The sequence below is a fragment of the Monopterus albus genome, unplaced genomic scaffold (assembly GCF_001952655.1).
Source record: "Monopterus albus unplaced genomic scaffold, M_albus_1.0 scaffold41.1, whole genome shotgun sequence".
Lineage (NCBI taxonomy): Eukaryota > Metazoa > Chordata > Actinopteri > Synbranchiformes > Synbranchidae > Monopterus > Monopterus albus.
Window position 1 is genome coordinate 6,351,139 of NW_018127921.1, and position 18,247 is coordinate 6,369,385.

The 18,247-nt window shown below is 39.9% G+C and overlaps 1 protein-coding gene across 2 annotated transcripts in view; it reads left to right on the forward strand.

Annotated features, from left to right (window-relative positions):
• Nucleotides 1-14,779, forward strand: part of pdzrn4 (PDZ domain containing ring finger 4) — a 52,626-nt gene extending 37,847 nt beyond the window's left edge. For both annotated transcript variants that reach the window (XM_020599704.1, XM_020599705.1), the window contains exons 4-9: nucleotides 6,077-6,175; nucleotides 8,039-8,101; nucleotides 10,309-10,410; nucleotides 10,603-10,716; nucleotides 11,365-12,426; nucleotides 12,509-14,779. In XM_020599704.1, the coding sequence (XP_020455360.1) occupies nucleotides 6,077-6,175; nucleotides 8,039-8,101; nucleotides 10,309-10,410; nucleotides 10,603-10,716; nucleotides 11,365-12,426; nucleotides 12,509-13,081 (2,013 nt within the window). In that variant the 3' untranslated portion in view covers nucleotides 13,082-14,779. The remainder of the gene's footprint in view (nucleotides 1-6,076; nucleotides 6,176-8,038; nucleotides 8,102-10,308; nucleotides 10,411-10,602; nucleotides 10,717-11,364; nucleotides 12,427-12,508) is intronic.
• Nucleotides 14,780-18,247: the final 3,468 nt, after the last annotated feature.

Genomic DNA, 18,247 nt, shown 5'->3' on the forward strand with positions numbered 1-18,247 from the left:
TCTCAAAAAAGGAAATTGTTGTAGTTCATTTTTAATTTATGTTGTGCAAATAAAGCCGGTTGTGACTAATTTCGTGTGCTAAATTGTTTATCAAGCTTCTATCAATGGAGTGGGTGAATTAAAATAGGTAAATCAAGATTAGAGGACTTTGACAAACATTGCTGTCAGTGTTACTGGTGTTAAGCAAACTTGGCAAGTGACATGTAAGATTGAAAAAACCTAAAGTTTAGATGTCTGCAAAACTACCCAGTTTTAAATGGAGATGCATACCATATACCATTTTTATAATACATTTTTTAATAGATGTAAATACAATCAAATTTAAATACACTTTACATTGGCAAAACTAAAAACCACATGCTTCCATCTTTGTAATGCTGTGGTTTGGGTTAACCAAGAAAGTAAGATGGGACAGTTATGAAAGATCTGCTAAAATCTGATGATATAACATGCATTGTTTTGGTGCTTTCTGACAGAAGGTCCAGTTCACCAAATCCGCTTGACAACAGGCTCCGGTCCTCACACGTGTAGAAGAAAAAGATTTTTTTTTTATTTCGAGTTTTCTGAATTCTGAAGTGACATTTTGATTCTTTATTGCCACCTCATGATAGATTTGTGTTTTGAACCATTGTAGCTATAGTAGACGTTGTGGCCCTCACAAAGACATCACAGAACATGGGCCACACAAAGGTATAAAGACATGTATATGTGTATGTGTGTGTGTGTGTGTGTGTGTGTGCCATAATCAGTGCACCCACTGTAACAGATGCCTCATGCAAGTCAAACTGTGGACCTTAAGGGCATGTAAGGTGACAGTGATGGGTGACTTTTGCTATTGTCAGTGGTCCTCCCTGGTCCAATGAACTGCATTGTGGGTCATTTGGATTCCTCTGCTGCCAGCTGTGGCCTTACCTCACAGCATCATCTGGATGAAAGGGTCTCCTGACTGTGTTGTAATATCTATAGCATCACAACGGAGTTGGCTTCACAACACACACACAGTCACACTCCCACCCCCACCTACCAGATACACACGCACCAAATCAGCTGTCCTCGCTTACCTCAGCCCATCCATGTGTATTAAACTGAAACATGAATAGCTTTCTTCTTTGAAGAAACATAATTGGGCTGCCATTCCCAAGAACATTACTTCTGACTATCTTTAGCTTAGCTTCAAACTGATTGTCCACATGCGTACTCCTGCTGTCATTATACTGCTACTGCCAAATTTACCATACTATAACACTGTCAAGTACATGCAGAAGTGTCAAGTACATTTTAAATATTTATATCTATTTCACAGGCAAAGCAATGTTGATTAATGGCAACTTTTAATAAAAGCTCTGTGTGGTTACCATGTTGCACAGTGAAAATTTCTTAATTATAGATTGTCATTGGCTTCTGACTTCTGATAGATTTGCTAGATTTTTAAAATTCCTAAAAATAAAACAAAAATATATTCAGGGACCTGCTCTCACTAAGGATGAAATAACAGTGAGAATATTGAATGCTTGTATGTACTTGGTTGCTTGTGTGCTTGATGGTTTTGAGGAAGGTTAAGGAGGTCCGTGCTGCTCTCAGGCACTGGCAGACCCCCAGCAGAGATAGAAGAATAGAGGGGTTGGTAACAAAAAGCGGAAGTAGAAGTATGGAAATTTGAGTGGGTTAAATAGTGTGAAAATGGAAGAGGTGTAGCTCAGGTCAGGTCCTGCCTCTGAACTTCAGATACTTACATGATCTCTATTTGTTATACAAATGATGGTTCAAAAATAAAGAATCTTATTAAACTTTGTCTGTGCAAGTATAAAAGATACAGTTCTGCTTTACTTTATTTTGTTTAGAAAGCAAAAAATTCAAAAGTGCCTCTGCCATTAACACTCCTGTGATTTAGTATTGCACTTCCATAACACTGGGGAAGTGGAGAGAGACAAATTAAGGCTTTTACTCTGTAAGTCGGGAACCAGTAATGCTGGATCTTAAAATTTCCATGCTATACTATATTCATAACTGGACAGCACTCAGAAAGCCCAAACCTCTGCCAAGGCAGCTCTGTTTCTCCATATTGACAGTAAAAAAAAAAAAAAAAAAAAAAGTCAGGATGATAAGCACCAAAATCTAATGGATTACTTTGTGGGCCATACCCTACCCCTCCAAAAAACTGTCATCAAAATTCATGCTTTTTTTTTTAGTTATGCTGTGAACAAACCAACAAACACATAAAACATTATAAATACTGTATCGCTAGACCCCTCCTGTCTAATTAATACCTTCATCATAATCAAAACACAGCTCAGTTTCTCTGAGAAACTTTCAAAACATTCAAAAATATATGCAAGCTTTTTCTGATTGGCTGAATTAGTTATCATTACTATACCTACCTAAAAGACAATGGCTACAAAACACTGACAGCTGAAAGGATGTGATAATCTGCGATGTGGAAATGATGAGCCAGTGAACATTCGGCTCAGCAGTAACTTCTTTTGGATGAAACATGAAGTATTTGTTAAGTGCATATTAGACTCAAATGCTACTGACAGATGTTTAATGTGGCGTGAAAAGTTGAGATGACACCTATTGTTAAAATGTCTTTATTTGTCATACATTAGTAACATATGGTAAATGTGATCTTTTCAGTTTAAGACTGGTTACCATATACTGTCAATGAAAATTTCATCAGCTGCCACAATGCATTGTAGCACATAAATGTAGTACTGATATCAATGCCCAGATTATGATCCAAACATCAGTTTCAGCACCCATGGTTCCACATATCTGGAGGCCATTCAAGTTGACACTAGTAGTCACTGACATTAAGGCATTGGTGCTGTCTGATCTCACTGTATGCTGCTGTTATTTTATTGTCAAGGCTTGTACAAATCAGCCAGTGTGCAAAATTGGTGAGGAGTGTGGGGAGTCAAGACCAGTGTGCTGGGCTGCAATATAAGAAACTCCTAACACACTCCAACATCCAACCTTTGAAGAAGGTCAGGCCTGTCTGCACAGAGGGTTAAATGCCACAAAAATAATTACTTCCCCTGTCAATCTCTGCTATGGTTTGCCATGAGAGAATAAAAGGTGGCTGGGGTTTAATTCTTGCCCCCCAACCCTCATTCCATTTTACCCCATGCTCCCTCCCATAGCCCCCCTTTTACAACTTCAGAGCAGTGAAATGAATTTGACAGCATGGGGTTAATGAAGATTACCATGGGAGTTAACTTTAAGTGATTACCTTTGTACACAGCAGAGATCAAAAGGAGCCAGTAGTAAGTTGGATTAAAGAAATGTCCTGTGTGTTATGACCAACCAGTGAAATGGAAGTCTTACCTTCGGTGTTGCTACAATACATGCTGTTTTCAGTGTGATACTTATCATTTCATTGTTGTACAGAGCAGATGCTTGGGCTATGTTTATGCGTTTCTGTATTTTATTTATATTGCACTGCAGTGCAGTCTTACACTGCAAGTAATAGAAGCCTGTAAAGAAATATGCTCACTATATCAAATACTTTACACTGTGCTATGTTATCTTTTATTGTGTGCATGTGCACGTTTACTCTGCTGTGTTGAGTTGTAACATAGTTATTTATGAAGTTCTTATTGCACAGGTGAATTTTAGGTAGGTGAATGAGAATTACCAGCAAATTCATTGTTTTGACTCCATCTCATTTTTCTATTCAAATCCATTTACAGATACAGCAGGGAGCTGTGTCTGATAAACCCACTGCTACGTGCTCAAATCCAAACACCAGATAGACTTTTTTTCTTTTAGCAAATATATGCTGAAGAAAATGGAGCATTTGGTAGTTTAAGAGCCATATAAGTCAATCTAGCATGGAAGAATTATGAAACAGTGGGCTCCTGGGCACAGACATGTAAAACACTCCCCAATTGGCAAAAGCCAAAAATTTAAAAGAACATTTTGGTCATTTTGTCTCTTTGTGTTGATTTGTCTTTTTGTGGTCATTGTGGTGTCTCACTGTAGTCATTTTAGGTCACCATAAAACAAACTGAAGTAAGGGACAGTGAATATTACATATTGAATAGCTGCTAATGTTGCTGTGTGTCTGATGGAAGTATAAATAGGCACAGTAACATGTTCACCATATCAACATTATGAAGCGAAAATATCTCAGTGACGTATTTAGAGTTTAGTGCCCTCATCAAACTGCCAAATAAATCAAGTAATGCTGATTTAAAGTTTTTTCACCTTAAAGCAGAGACATGAAAGATTCAAATAAGCTGCTCTAATTTTAATTTCCTAAAGATAGAGAAGAAATGTTTATTTTCAATGTATCTGATAAATGTTCACATCAATGCACATAATTGTGTTTCTGCTCCAGTACCCACTCAGTGGCTGTAACTTGACCAACACTTTTACATATTTTCAATGGTTACACACATTTGCAGTTGCCCTGATATTGTACATTTGTCTTGGTAAATGGTCTTATACTTTTATAGCGCTTTTCTACGCTTTACAGCATACTCAAAGCGCTTTCACACTACATGGCCATTCACACTCACAAATTCACACACTGGTGTTATCACCAGGAACAGCTGGGGGTTCGGTGTCTTGCTCAAGGACACTTCGACATGTTGACTGGACAAGCCAGGAACTGAACCACTAATCAGCTGATTTGGAAATGACCTGCTCTACCTCCTAAACCACAGCCTCCCCCAATTTTTTCTTAAAATGTAATCTGCGTAAATTCAATATTTTACAACATTATCTCATCTGTACAAGTCAACATCGGTCTCCCAAGTCTACAGTAGGACTATCTACACCCATTTCCCAATTGTTGATCACAGTGCTTCACCTGTTTTGTCCATTTCAGCATTTAGTTGAACATCATGCCAGAGGCTTTCTTTCTGACACATCACCAGTCCTGAAGAAACCCTTTGTAAGTCAAAGCTGCTGTGTGTAAACCATAAAAAGCCATCCTGTACCCAATTTAAAACCCCCTAATGGTTCATTCTATGCTAGAGTAAGCAGTTCTAATGTATCCTAACAATAAGACAAGCAGTTTTAATGTATCCTAAGAATAAGGCATGTTAGCTGAACACATACAGTGGGTTACTGTTAAAAATTTAAAACCAGAAGCTAGACTGATGAGTGTGACACTGCCATTTGTCTTCCCTGACAGTGTATGGGAGTCGGTGTCGTACACCTTCCCACATCGCCAAATGACCGCTCCCTCCCGATGGCTGTGTTTAAGCTACAGTTGACTGCGGGGCATGAGGAATGTTGAGAAGATTTAGTGATTGTCATTGACAGTATTCTCCCATTTACATGCCACACATATGTACACAGACAGAGCCTCACTCTGAACCTGTACATGCAAAATGAAATATTCATTAAGACACAAACAGTCAAGGCATCGAGACTCGTTGCCTCTGAAAAACATGGGCAACTCTGGGTTTAGATTTCCTCCAAGTAAAAAACAAAAAAAAAACCATATGTACAAAAACACAAGTGGACATAAGTTACTTCTTTCTTTTTAAGAAAAGTGCACATGGGGTCAGGGTCTGTACACAGTTGCAAACAACTGATCTAATCTGAGGAGAGTTAGGACACATTTAAGCAGAGTGGGCAAAAGCCTAAGAGATAGGAAACTCACAGAAATGTCTCCACCACAGGGATTACTCATTCTATACAGTATCTGTAAAGAAACTCACCTCAACTAGTCCCCAGAGTCACTGTAGCTTTCCATGCAGGTGACAGAAACAGCCCCACCTGCAGGGAGCTGCCTGGAAAAACCTATGAACAGCATATGAAGGTTGTAGCATTAGCATTGTAGCATCAGTACATTAACAAAGTTCCTCTTTGCCTAAAGCAATTACACTACTTTTGATTATGGAACAATGAAAAAACTCACAAACTCATTAGTAACGCTAATATAGAGCATAAAAATCTGTTGTGCCTCATCTCCCCTGGGTGGTATCATTTCAGCAGCAATACAGATGTACTCCATGTTTCAAACGGTTTTGGAATCCATCCAGTCCACCGGGGGAAAACTTAGGCTCATAATAGGTATAACGTTGGTGGTTTAAAGAATTAACATTCTTCTTCTGTGAAACAGGAGGTGGAGCTGTGTCGGCAGAGCAGCCAGGAGAAGCTTGGCTTGACGCTGTGCTACAGGACCGACAATGAGGAGGACACTGCCATTTACGTCAGCCAGGTAGGAACAGAGAAAATAGTGCTACACCTTGTCACTACATTTAGCAGTTTTTTTTAAAACCCTGCTGTTATGTTGTAACATTAAAATATCTAAAAACAATATTTAAAAGTTTTTTATTGGTATGAAACTTCTTCTGCTTGGCTTAATAGGTGTAATCAACATAGAAAATGAAAATGGTTCATTTCACATACTGTATTTGCAACCTCCCGCTGCATGTTTATATTACAAAGATACAGAAGAGGTGTCTCATGTTAATTTATCAACATCCCTTCATAAGCAGACAAGGTATCAAAATGTAAAATAAAATAAAAAAAAAAATCAATGTCATGTAAAAATAATGTATTTTATATGTAGGTCTTTCCAGTGTACATTAAAAAAGTTTTAACATGCTTTTTTTTTTTATGAAAAACGAGTGCATTATCCTCATTGAACTATAATCTGTGAGAGGTAAAGAACACCATTGCACTAAATAGTTATTGAAATAGTTAGTAATGGTAAAATTAACCCAGGAACATCACTGCTGTTCCTGAGAAATGAACATACAACAGGTGGGTTAAGGCCATGATGGCAATCGCTTCTTTCTGTCACACAATTACTGAATACAAAACAGATATTTACTGTCTTGTATAATGAAGTGCTGTGCCCCGGAGAAGTACTGTAGCATAGAAAAAGTGCTCCCTGATCTGGTCTGATAAAGACAAGGCCATGTGTTCATTAAATTAAGCTCAGAGTGTCACCGTCCATTTCCTTTGGTGCAGGAAGCTATTAAAAGATGGCATAAAATCCCAGTTGCATTTCCATATTTACATACTGAAGCAAAGAGCAAGTGGAACTGAATTAGTGAGGAAGGAGAGAAAATTGTTTGCCAGTCAAATATCAACTGAGAATGAGCTACACGTGGCCAAAAAGGAAGTCAGGTCTGAAATGTGATTCCTGTCATGCCGTTCTCATTCCGTCTTCTTTAATTGACATTTTAATTGAAGGTTTTAAATAGCTCTGAGCAACAACCATCTTTCTCCACCACAGTATGTTAAACAACACATTCTCACATTTATGTTACCCATTCTGAATATGAAACATAGAACAAAAATATTATAGAGACTCTTTTTAAAATTCAAGGGGTTTTTGGTTTGGGGAAAAAAAGACTTCTTGTAAAATTGCTTAAGAAAAAATGAAAAGAAATTATAGCAGTTTTTTGAACCAAACTTAAATGAATGGTAGAATGATGAGGCCTTTAAGCACTACAAACTGAATTAGAGTCTGACTGCAGGTGCAATTCTAATCCCATTATGAACACAAAGGCGAGGGTGTGAAAATTAAGAGCTGCTATGAGGATTAGAATGAAGCTATAAAGTTGGCAGAATTACAAAGGTATGCAGTATATTTATATCCTTTCAGCCTATATGCTCCAGCTAACAGCGTCGTCTCATGCCTTATTGATTTCAGCCCGCCTGCTGAAAGTGAGTTGTTCCATTTAACCTAAAACTGTGAAAGCAGTCTCCCGCTGACAGAACATGTCTATTTTTGTATGTTTGATAAAGGCCAATAAAATGCTAATTTCTCTCATTAAAATGCATGGATGGGTAATATTGGTGTGACTTTGGGAAGTGGGTGGTGCTTTTCTTCATTTCCACTAGGGTTTACTTTTTCCCCACAGCTATTGTTCTTGATCCTCAGTGCAAGAGCAACAGAAGTATATCAAGTTCCTACTGCCTCTCTTTTTTCACTCAGTGTCAGTCACCATCAACAAAACTCAGGAAAAAAAGCTACTGTAAATCATATGGAAAATACAAGGTTACTGATGAGAAAATAAGCATCCTTTCTTCCATCTTCCAGCACTGATTTTCATGTTGTTTTGTGCAGGTGGAGCCAAACAGTATAGCAGCAAAAGATGAACGCATTAAGGAAGGAGATCGTATTCTACAGGTGCATGTTTTCATGACCTCACATGGTTCCTAATGGTTTGTCTAATTTTAACTTGGTATTCCTCATGACTGGCAGAATTTTAACTTTTATATCAGCATTTGATTTAAATAAATAAATAAAAGAAATCCCCATGTTCCTGTTTATTTTTTGTGCAGAAAAAGAGCTAATTTTTTTCCAAGAACATCCAAGCTGCTGGTGTTTCCAGTTCTGGCAAGCATATGTATATTTAATCACCTCATTTTACCAGGGAAATTAAAGTCCCCAATTGCAGTTACACCAGGCACTACATCATTTCAAGCACCTCTCTCTGTCTCATTATGCAAGAACACCAATGGGATCAGAGACCGGGATAGCTCCTTTCTCACATCCCTTTTTGCAGACACCAACAGATACCACTACTATTACATACATACACTTACTGAAACATACAGTTGGCTTGTTTACTTATTTATTTATTTACACTGGATTGCATTGTTAGCCAGTCTGCTACAGATACTGTGAAACATAGTTTCGATGCCCATTGTTTTCCCACTGGAAAACAGGATTAACAAAGTGGAAAAGATTTCACTCTTGACCCCAGGCGTACCAATAAGTGCCACCAGGTGTGTGTAACCAAGGTGACCAGGGCCCCATTAAGATATAATGAGTTGATTTCTGCTACTTTTCTTGAATAATCTGCACAGAACCCTAAGTATATATATAACTATATATTTAATAATTATCTGTATTGTAACTACTGCAGTTTTTTTTATTGTAAATATATAGTACTTTTGTCATGTTTGTGTATACCAAGTTTAGTATATCAATGTTTTACAGTCTATTACATTTTTTCCTTTCTTTTTTCATTGTACATATTCACACTTCTATACATAGATGGATACTTTCATATGGGAAAATATTCGTACATGTGTACACATCTTTTGTCTACATATTTATTCAGAAACCCTCACTGGCCTGATTTCACTCACTTTGTTAATGAGTTTACACAAAACACCCTGTGCCTCTTGCTGCCTGATTGGTTAATTGCGCTTACCCACAAAGCCTATTTACTAAGGTTACTCTGGTGGCTTACTGACCTGTTTGCATCAGAACAGTCTTCATTACCATTGAGCACTTCTTTGTTCCTACATGATGGGGCCATTATAGTACAGAACCATGTGGTCTTGTCTGTTGGGGGGGTTGCAGTGACAACACTTTTTGAAAGTGAACCTGTGCTTTGCAAGACCAGCACATTGCTTTGAAGCATTAACTTCACCAAACATGAGGGAAACTTTTATTTTTTAATATGTAATTGTAGGATTGACAGGGCATCCTGATTCAATGTGGATAAATCTCTAATTGCTAGTACACTGTATTCAAGACACTTAATTTACAGTATCTAAAACATGTACAATTAATTTATCATAAAATCATGGCATGTTTGTCATTATAGTATTTAAAATCCATATGCTAGGATCCTCAATGTGTGTTGTACCTAAAATGTGAATTTATTTCAACTTGAAGGGTTAAAAGTAAAACAGAATGCATGTAATGCAGAACTAAAAGGCACAAACTAATAACAAAAAAAGATATTTCATCATTCAAATGTTAAAGCTGTATTGTTGCACTAGTGTGACAGTGACTGTCATGTAAGCATAATGATTAAAAAAACAATGCTAAAATATAGTTCATACACTCAACATGCAGCAAGATCTCAATTTGCTTCTAGTCTGAACAATAGCGTACCAACGTTACCTTGCCTCATATTTACTGTAAACCTCCATATGTCCCTCTGTTTTCCATTTGTAGTGCTTCTGTTTCAGTTGTGAATGATTGTGAGGACAAGGGCCTGGTCCTATTATCTTCTTCTGACAGCCCCATTACTCTAGTAAGGAAAAGATGAATGCCACCTGTCAGAGAACAGTTAATTGTATGTCTGGATGTGTGGTGAGAGCAGACTCTCATGAGGTCAGACCATACACTTTCAACTGACTCCACTTACTGAGTATGCAGCCAACCCATGTCTTTTCTTTGAGTGCATGGAGGAAGTGATAGCAGAGAAGACAAATGAGAGATCTGACAAAAATGGATGAAAAAGAAATAGAGGGAGAAAAATGGGCAGAATGTAGGTGTCAGTACATATGCGATTACTCAAAATGTGTCTTGCAAAAATGTTGGCAAGGGTTAGCTATTCTCACCTCTACTGTATACTTGTCTTTGATGTGCAGATAAATGGCTGTGAAGTGCAAGACAGAGAGAAAGCTGTTGCCTTGTTGTCTTGTGAAGAAACAAGGAGCATCATACTTCTGGTGACAAGACCAGAGATCCAGGTAAACACACACCTACCCAGGCTCCCTGCCCTATTTTGACAAGTGATGCCATGTCAAATAGTAACAGTTGCCTGCTAAGTGCCTTTTCCTTTCCCTCCAACTGTCAGTGTGATGGTCTGGAGTATCTACACACACAAACATGAACATTCACATGCAGAGAGACAAGTTTGTGACGAGATGTTGTGATTTCAGCTAAAGCAGGAGGTATGGCTGGATGATGAGCAGCAGGAACTTGCAGAAGAGCTGAAGATGGAGATGTTGAATGAAAAGAGGAAGCAGAAGGAACATAACATAAGGAGAGATGAGGTGAGAAATCAAGAGACAAAGAAAAAGTCCAAAAGAGGTAGAAGGGCATCAGGGAAAGTGGGAGGAGGGGTGACAGGGTAGGCAGGACAAAGAGACTAAATAGAGGAAGATGAGAGAAGGATTGTGAGAGAACAGGGTTTGATTGATGTAATCTTGGGATCATTCCAATGCTTTATTTTTGGAGAAAAATATTGATAAATGATAATTCTGTAAAATCCCAGATTATGTTAAATGACAAGGTTTGAAAAATTCTATATCTGCGCATGGCAACATTGGTATGGTTATGGTCAAGGGAAGATTCTGACAATGGCAGGTAACAGTTAGACAACCAAAGCAACAGGTTAAGGCTATGCAAAGACCGTGATTATCATTAATTATAGGGTGAGAGTTAACACGGTCTCTAGCATGAAAGTCACATGTGCTAACCACCCATCAACCACACACTTTTCATTTTGCTACATATGCAGCACTTCTTGCTTTGTCATCAAGTGTTGACACGTAAACTGTGAGGTGCTATCACCCAGGATGTATGTCATTGCTAGAGATAATTGACTGATCATTCTTCCTTTCACAGTGTAGTGTTTAGCAAATGTATGAACAGTAATAACCTCCTGCAAGTGACTCAAACTGCCTTTCTTCATACACCAGTGTCAAGGTGAAGAGATGATGACAGACACAGCTACTTGTTCCTCCAACAATCAAGACAGTGGGTTTGGACGCAGCACCGACAGCCCAGAGCACCAACCACTGCTGACCAGAATACACAGGAGGAGCCCAGTACGTTGCCTGAGGGATCGATGGCAGGCAGAGCATCCACACACAAGACAAAACATTACAGTGGCACCAGACACCCAGAACCAAAGGACATTGTCCAAAGGTCAAGTTCATAAAGGGGTAGTGAGTATTCGTAATAGTGGAGGTGGAATCTTAGGTTTAGAGAATTGCTTCCAGCAACTTCTGGAGCTCAAGTGTCAAATCCGGAATGGGGGTGAATGTGGGGTCTACTCTATTCGACATAGTATAGAGTGTAGCCTCACTGAACAAGGAGGAGGGGATGGAGATGGTGCAGATGCTGTAGAAGGAAAGGGAGGGGTGGAGCAGGAGTTGAGGATGCTAAATGAGGAACTGTGCAACATTGAGTTGGAGTGCCAGAGCATCATGCAGGCACATCAGCTCCACCAAACCCACCAGCTGGACCCATCACTGTCCACACCATGCTCACCGAGGTGGAGCCCAAAAGATAGACACAAACAGCATGACAGGCTGGTTGATATCCACAAACACCCAGAGTGCTTGAACAGCAATACGATCAGAGAGAAGGACAGCTCCAGTGCCTACAATGCAGCAGAGAGTGCATGGTCGACACCACTAGGTATGGAGAGATCTCCTGAGCATTCTTTGCAGAGACACATCAGCATCACCAACCAGAAAAATCTCAGACTGATCTCTTCCACACCCTCAAGCCCCATCCCTATCCCCAAGCCCCAGGGGACACCTAGTCATAGCAGACCAGTAGATCCAGGTCCTATTATCTCCAGCAGTCCAGATCAGAGTAATCCATCCCGGTCAGAGTCAGACCCTGCCCTGCCTGCAGATGATGAGAGGTGTGAGAAGCAAGGGAGGACTCGAGATTACAGGAGAGGGCTTCCCTATGGTTCGTCATATCAGACAACCCCTTATCAAGGCCAGGGAGGATCCAAGCAACTTCAAGTATGTATTATCAAGAATAAACATGCCAGCCTTTTTGTAACGCACTGACAATTATGTACTAATATTGGTCACTGTGTTACAGAGCTACATGCAGCTGCTACAACAGCACTCATCCCTGGAGTATTCCCAGAGCCAGATGAGTCTGCTCAGTGTCTGTCGAGATCCTGCACACTGTAGCGGACGCCCTGGGGAACCCCGTCTAGAGTGGAAGGTCAAAGTCCGTGCTGATGGCACTCACTACGTGGCCCGGAGGCCTGCTCGTGACCGCATCCTGAGGGAGCGGGCACTAAGAATCAGAGAGGAAAGGAGCGGAGGCATGACCACAGATGATGATGCTATGAGTGAGATGAAGATGGGCCGCTACTGGAGCAAAGAGGAGAGGAAGCAGCACTTGGCACGAGCCAGGGAACAGAGGAAGAGGCGGGAGTTTATGCAGAAGAGCCGACTTGAGTGTCTAAGGGAGGGGCCAGCGAGTGGAGCTGAGGGCAGGAAGGAGATTAATATCTTGGAGCTCAGTCACAAAAAGATGATGAAAAAACGAAATAAAAAGATCCTGGACAACTGGATGACCATCCAGGAGTTGATGAGCCATGGGGCCAGGGTCCCTGAAGGCTCCAAAGTACACAACGCCTTCCTATCTGTCACAACAGTTTAGCAGACACCTACAGTATTGTGTATTTTTAAGCACTATAGATTTAATAGCAGGTAGCCTGCATTTCAGGAACTACTGCTTTGCTTAAAATATGTCAGCTTGTGAAATTAAATGAAAAATGTCACTCCTGAGAACCTCTGTAGCATTTATGAAGCAATTTTGTATAACTTTAAGGGCCATGGCACACCAAGCCATCAATCTGCCATCAGCTACTGTAGTTGAGTGTCTGTTTGTTGGTGGTCGTCTTCCCAGTGTGTCCCACACTGTTGGCACTTGCCGGACCCTGTCTGCAACTTTTCAGCCAACTCGGCATGTTGAATCAGTATTGGGCCGGTCGGACCTCATAGGTGAAAGAAACCACTCTGTTCAGCTTAGCAAATCAATGCAAAAGAAGAGAATGTTCTGGGAAGCCTATCGCTGAAGTATCCATGATTTGACCCCCTTAGTGTGCTTTATCCTTATTTTTTTGCCTCCTTTGCCTCCTTTCTTCTTCCACAATCAAAAGACCAAGGGAAGAGAACACCAGTGCCATTTGCTAGAAAACAGCAACTGTGTTGAACAAGCTACTTTGTTTACAGCTTGTATTTCTGCAGTCTAGGTCTTCTTCTTTGCCTTTCTGAATGGTGAATTATAGATACCACCACCTGCTGGTAGGGGGAGTTATTTCTTTCACACAGGCGCACAATGTACATGCTAGTTGGTCTGTGCGGTGTGTTCTATTTCAATACAACTGACAAAGACAACATGAGGCAACACAACAGTCGGCCTGCATTGTTGCCACTTCTTTCACATCAGATTGGTGTGTCTCTGCCCTAAGAACAAGTTATCCAACTCTATCATTACTGGACCTCAACATTCAAAACATTATATCCCTGTTTTTACACTGGCCTTTTGCTAATGCACTGATAGTACAGGAGTTTGGTAGCATGTTGGTTCAAACAGATACAAGCAAAGAACTGCAGAACCAACACATTAAAATGTATACTATGTATTGTGTCTCCATATTCTCCATTGTTCTGTTTCAATACATATGAAGCAACTTCACTTGCCTCGTTCAAAGTGGCATTTTTTATAACAGGGAAAATATAATATTTTTCACACTTTGTAAACTCTGTTACTTTTGTAAAGGAATTTTTACACTGAATGTCACTGTACAAAACATTTTATTGTGTTTTTTTCTTGTTTGTATTACCAAACCATCAAGGTATGAGTTCACACTTTTTGACTGTACTGTAGCCCACAAACACAGAGAAATGAAAAATACTTGAAGGACAACTCATCACAAAAGATTGTTTTCGTTGTGTTTGTCATTTAAATCAGAGCTGTCCAAAGCATTTAGAGCACTCAATGTAAAGCACTGAAAATATGAGCATCCCATCTCTCCATATTAGTCATGAGCTGTCATGCCTTTTTCTAATTGTTTTACTTTAGTCAAGAGTGAAAACTGATCAATCAAGTGTTTGAATTGAAACACTGACTTAAGGTTAATATTTCTATTTATTGTAAATTAATTTTTATGGTTTCTCTAAGTCTTCATATTAAGTGGATTGTCTTGAAAGCTAACATGTTTCAAAGTGCTGTCAAAAAAGTCATATTTGCAGCCTTTCATCTCAAACCTGCTGCTTTTTAGTGTAAAGTTCACTGAAGAGGTCTTCAGTATTTGTTGATGGTGACATTTGTAATAAAGCAACACTCATAATAATAACGCATTTCTCAGTAATTACTCTATGAACATTTTGTCTTTTGTCATCAGTGACTGGAGTTTCTTCAAGTTGAGTCTTTACAGTAATGATTTTTAGCCTTGTTAGCAGTGTGAAGCTAGGGATGGCAGTAGGTGCATTTGGATATAAAATCCCAGAGTAGGACCACTGAAAATGACGGAAAGGTTTTTGAACTAAAAACACTGGTTCACAGATAAAAGCAAATGGTAACACTGTGCAACAAAAACAGACAAAGATAATTTTTAAATAATGTCCACTGAGTCTTCTGTCCCACAGCGAAGACAAAAATAGCAGTACACAAATACATAAAATCTGGACTTACTGGCAGTGCCTGGTGACTTCAGTGGGTATATAAAAACCTGTCTGACAGAATCCATACCATTAATATCATGTTTCTGTTATCTCCCCTCTGCTTTGTGTTAAACGCACAAAGGTGATTAAGTTTGCATGCTGGGGCCAGTGGTTTGCATGGTTGTATTTGAGAGGCACAAGAGCAACATTTGCAATGTTCTATAATAAAAGTGTACTCTTTGAGAAGAAAATGTATTGTTTCCTGCAGTGAACACATTTGATTCCATGTGCATGCCCATTAAAACAGCCTGGTTGTTTATTTAAAATACATGATGCTGGAAAATCCTTGTAAGTGCTGCTGCTGATCAATACTCTGCAATCAGCTATACTCTCTAAAAACACAGTCTATTTGCAAGTGATTATAAAGCAATCATTTTGAAAATGATTGCTAACTGAACACATGGGAGAATTAAATGGAAAACTGCAATGATTGCTTCACCTGGAAAACTACCACACCTGCCTCTGGGTTGCACCAAACCAAGCCTCCTGATTTCCATATTCCCACTCTCAGTAAGTTATAAAGCTGTTAGATGTTTCCTGGCTTGATAAGACATAGTAATTTACCTTGTTGTACAATTCACAATATTCATGTGTTCACACTGAGGTGACTGACTGATAGAGTCTGTGTGAGGGTGTGTGTGTGCGTGCGCAAGGGGACTTGTGTCCATTTAGCAATAGGAGGCATCAAAGCTAAACTATACTACCATTTCAAATAATTCAGGGGATGCTGGTGAAGTCTCCTTATCTCCTGTCAATCTTCTGTGTCTGTCCACAGCCCACTGAACTGAAGAATTAATGAGACAGACTGGCATCCACATCACTGGGGCCTTTACGCATAATATTAAATCACGTGTTATTATTATAATCTTGACTTAGGTGATTTAAAAATAAGGATATAAATTAATCATTTATGCATCCTGTTTCCATTGATTTAAGTGAATGTAGCCTAAAGGTTCATTAAGCATGTCGGTGTGGAAATCTGCCAAGTTCAATCTCTACACCTTATGGAAAAACCTCAGTGCTGAACAAGTCTGATATCTCCTCCAACAGCCACCACTCAAAGACCCCTGAGCACAGCAATTAACTCCCAATTGCTCCAGCAAAGCTGGTAAGTCGTAAACAGCGTAAGCCCGAGTTGCTCCCAGGTATGAATGTGCCTCTCTAATGTACATTTATATAAAGAAGGGTAAAAAAGAAAAAAAGCATGCATGCGCAGTGAAATAAGGGGAAAAACTACTGTATCTGTGATGCACTTAACTTTTCCATCATGCTCTCTGAATTGTATGTATTGTCGAGTGAGTGACCATCAGTGTTGCTGGTTGAGCCAACAACAGCCAAGTCTGTGTAGTGCAATCAAGACTTGTCTTATTACAGAATAAATGACTAATTAGGGTGGGGTAATGACTGATAATTTCTATTCATTAAACCTCTATTCATGGCCTCAATTATGTACGAATGGTTCATTCAGACTTATAATTAACCAAATGGTTATTTTTCACTGTGTTTTCTCCATGAAGGGTGACTAACTCTATTGTACTAACTGTGGAACTTCTGTTGGTTTCAAACTAAGAAATCTCACTACACTATTGTTTTTTCTTTGATGGTGCAACTGAATAACTTATCTCCATGTAATAATTGTTATGTTGCTTTCAAAATTTAGCAAACAAAGCCATAAGCATAAACATTATTATTATTATTATCAAAAATACAAGGAATTTGACTCCAGCCCAATGGCCCCCAATCAAATCAAATTTAAAGAAAGGCCTAGACCTTACTATTATCACTATGATTACAGAGGGAAAACCCAACAAACCCCCCTTGAGCAAGCACTTGACAACAGTGGGGAGGAAAAACTTCCTTTAATGCAAGAAACCTCCGACTGACCCTGGCTCTTGGTGGGCAGCCTTCTGCCTTGACCGGTTGGGGTGAGTGGATAGAGGAGAGAGAAAAGAAGAAAAGCAACAGGACACAACAAACAACCAAACACTGATCAGGTTGATGTGGCCGGTGACTGCTCGTCAGAGACGTAGAGCTCCAGAGCCAGGGCAACCTGCAGAAAAGGAGAGCAGGAGGGGAGGGGAGAGAAACTCAGAGCATCATGGGGCCCCCCAGCAGCCTAGGCCTATAGCAGCATAATTAAGGGAAGGCTCAGGGTCACCTGATCCAGCCTTAACTATAAGCTTTATCAAAAAGGAACGTCTTAAGTCTAATCTTAAAGGTAGAGAGGGTGTCCGCCTCCTGAACTGAGACTGGGAGTTGGTTCCATAGGAGAGGAGCTTGATAGCTAAAGGCTCTGCCTCCCATTCTGCTTCTGTGGACTCTAGGAACCACAAGTAAACCTGCACTCTGAGAGCAAAGTGCTCTGCTCGGATGATAAGGCTCTACGAGGTCTTTAAGATATGATGGAGCCTTGTCATTAAGGGCTTTGTATGTTAGGAGAAGGATTTTAAATTCTATTCTGAATTTTACAGGGAGCCAGTGGAGAGAAGCTAATATGGGAGAGATATGATCTCTCTTGCTAGTTCCTGTCAGTACTGTACTCTGGCTGCAGCATTTTGGATTAACTGGAGGCTTTCTATGGAATTATTGGGACATCCTGATAGTAAAAAGTTACAGTAGTCCAGCCTAGAAGTAACAAATGCATGGACCAGTTTTTCAGCATCACATTGAGACAGGATGCTCCTGATTTTTGCAATATTGCACAGGTGAAAGACAGCAGTTCTAGAGACTTGGTTTATACCCCACCCTCTGTGACTGGCTCCAGGACTTTCTGACTGGCAGGCCCCAGACTGTCAGGATTGGCAATAAGACTTCAGCCAGCATTGTTACGAACACTGGCACCCCACAGGGATGTGTCCTCAGTCCCATCCTCTACACCCTGTTCACCCACGACTGTTTCACCTCCCACAAAGACAACATCATCATAAAGTACGCGGACAACAATGCAGTGATAGTTTGCATCACTGGCGGGGACGAAGCAGCCTACAGGAGGGAGGTGGCCGATCTGGTGTCATGGTGCAAGGACAATAATCTCAGCCTCAACACGGACAAGATGAAGGAGATGATAGTGGACATGAGGAAGGAGAGGAGATCTCAT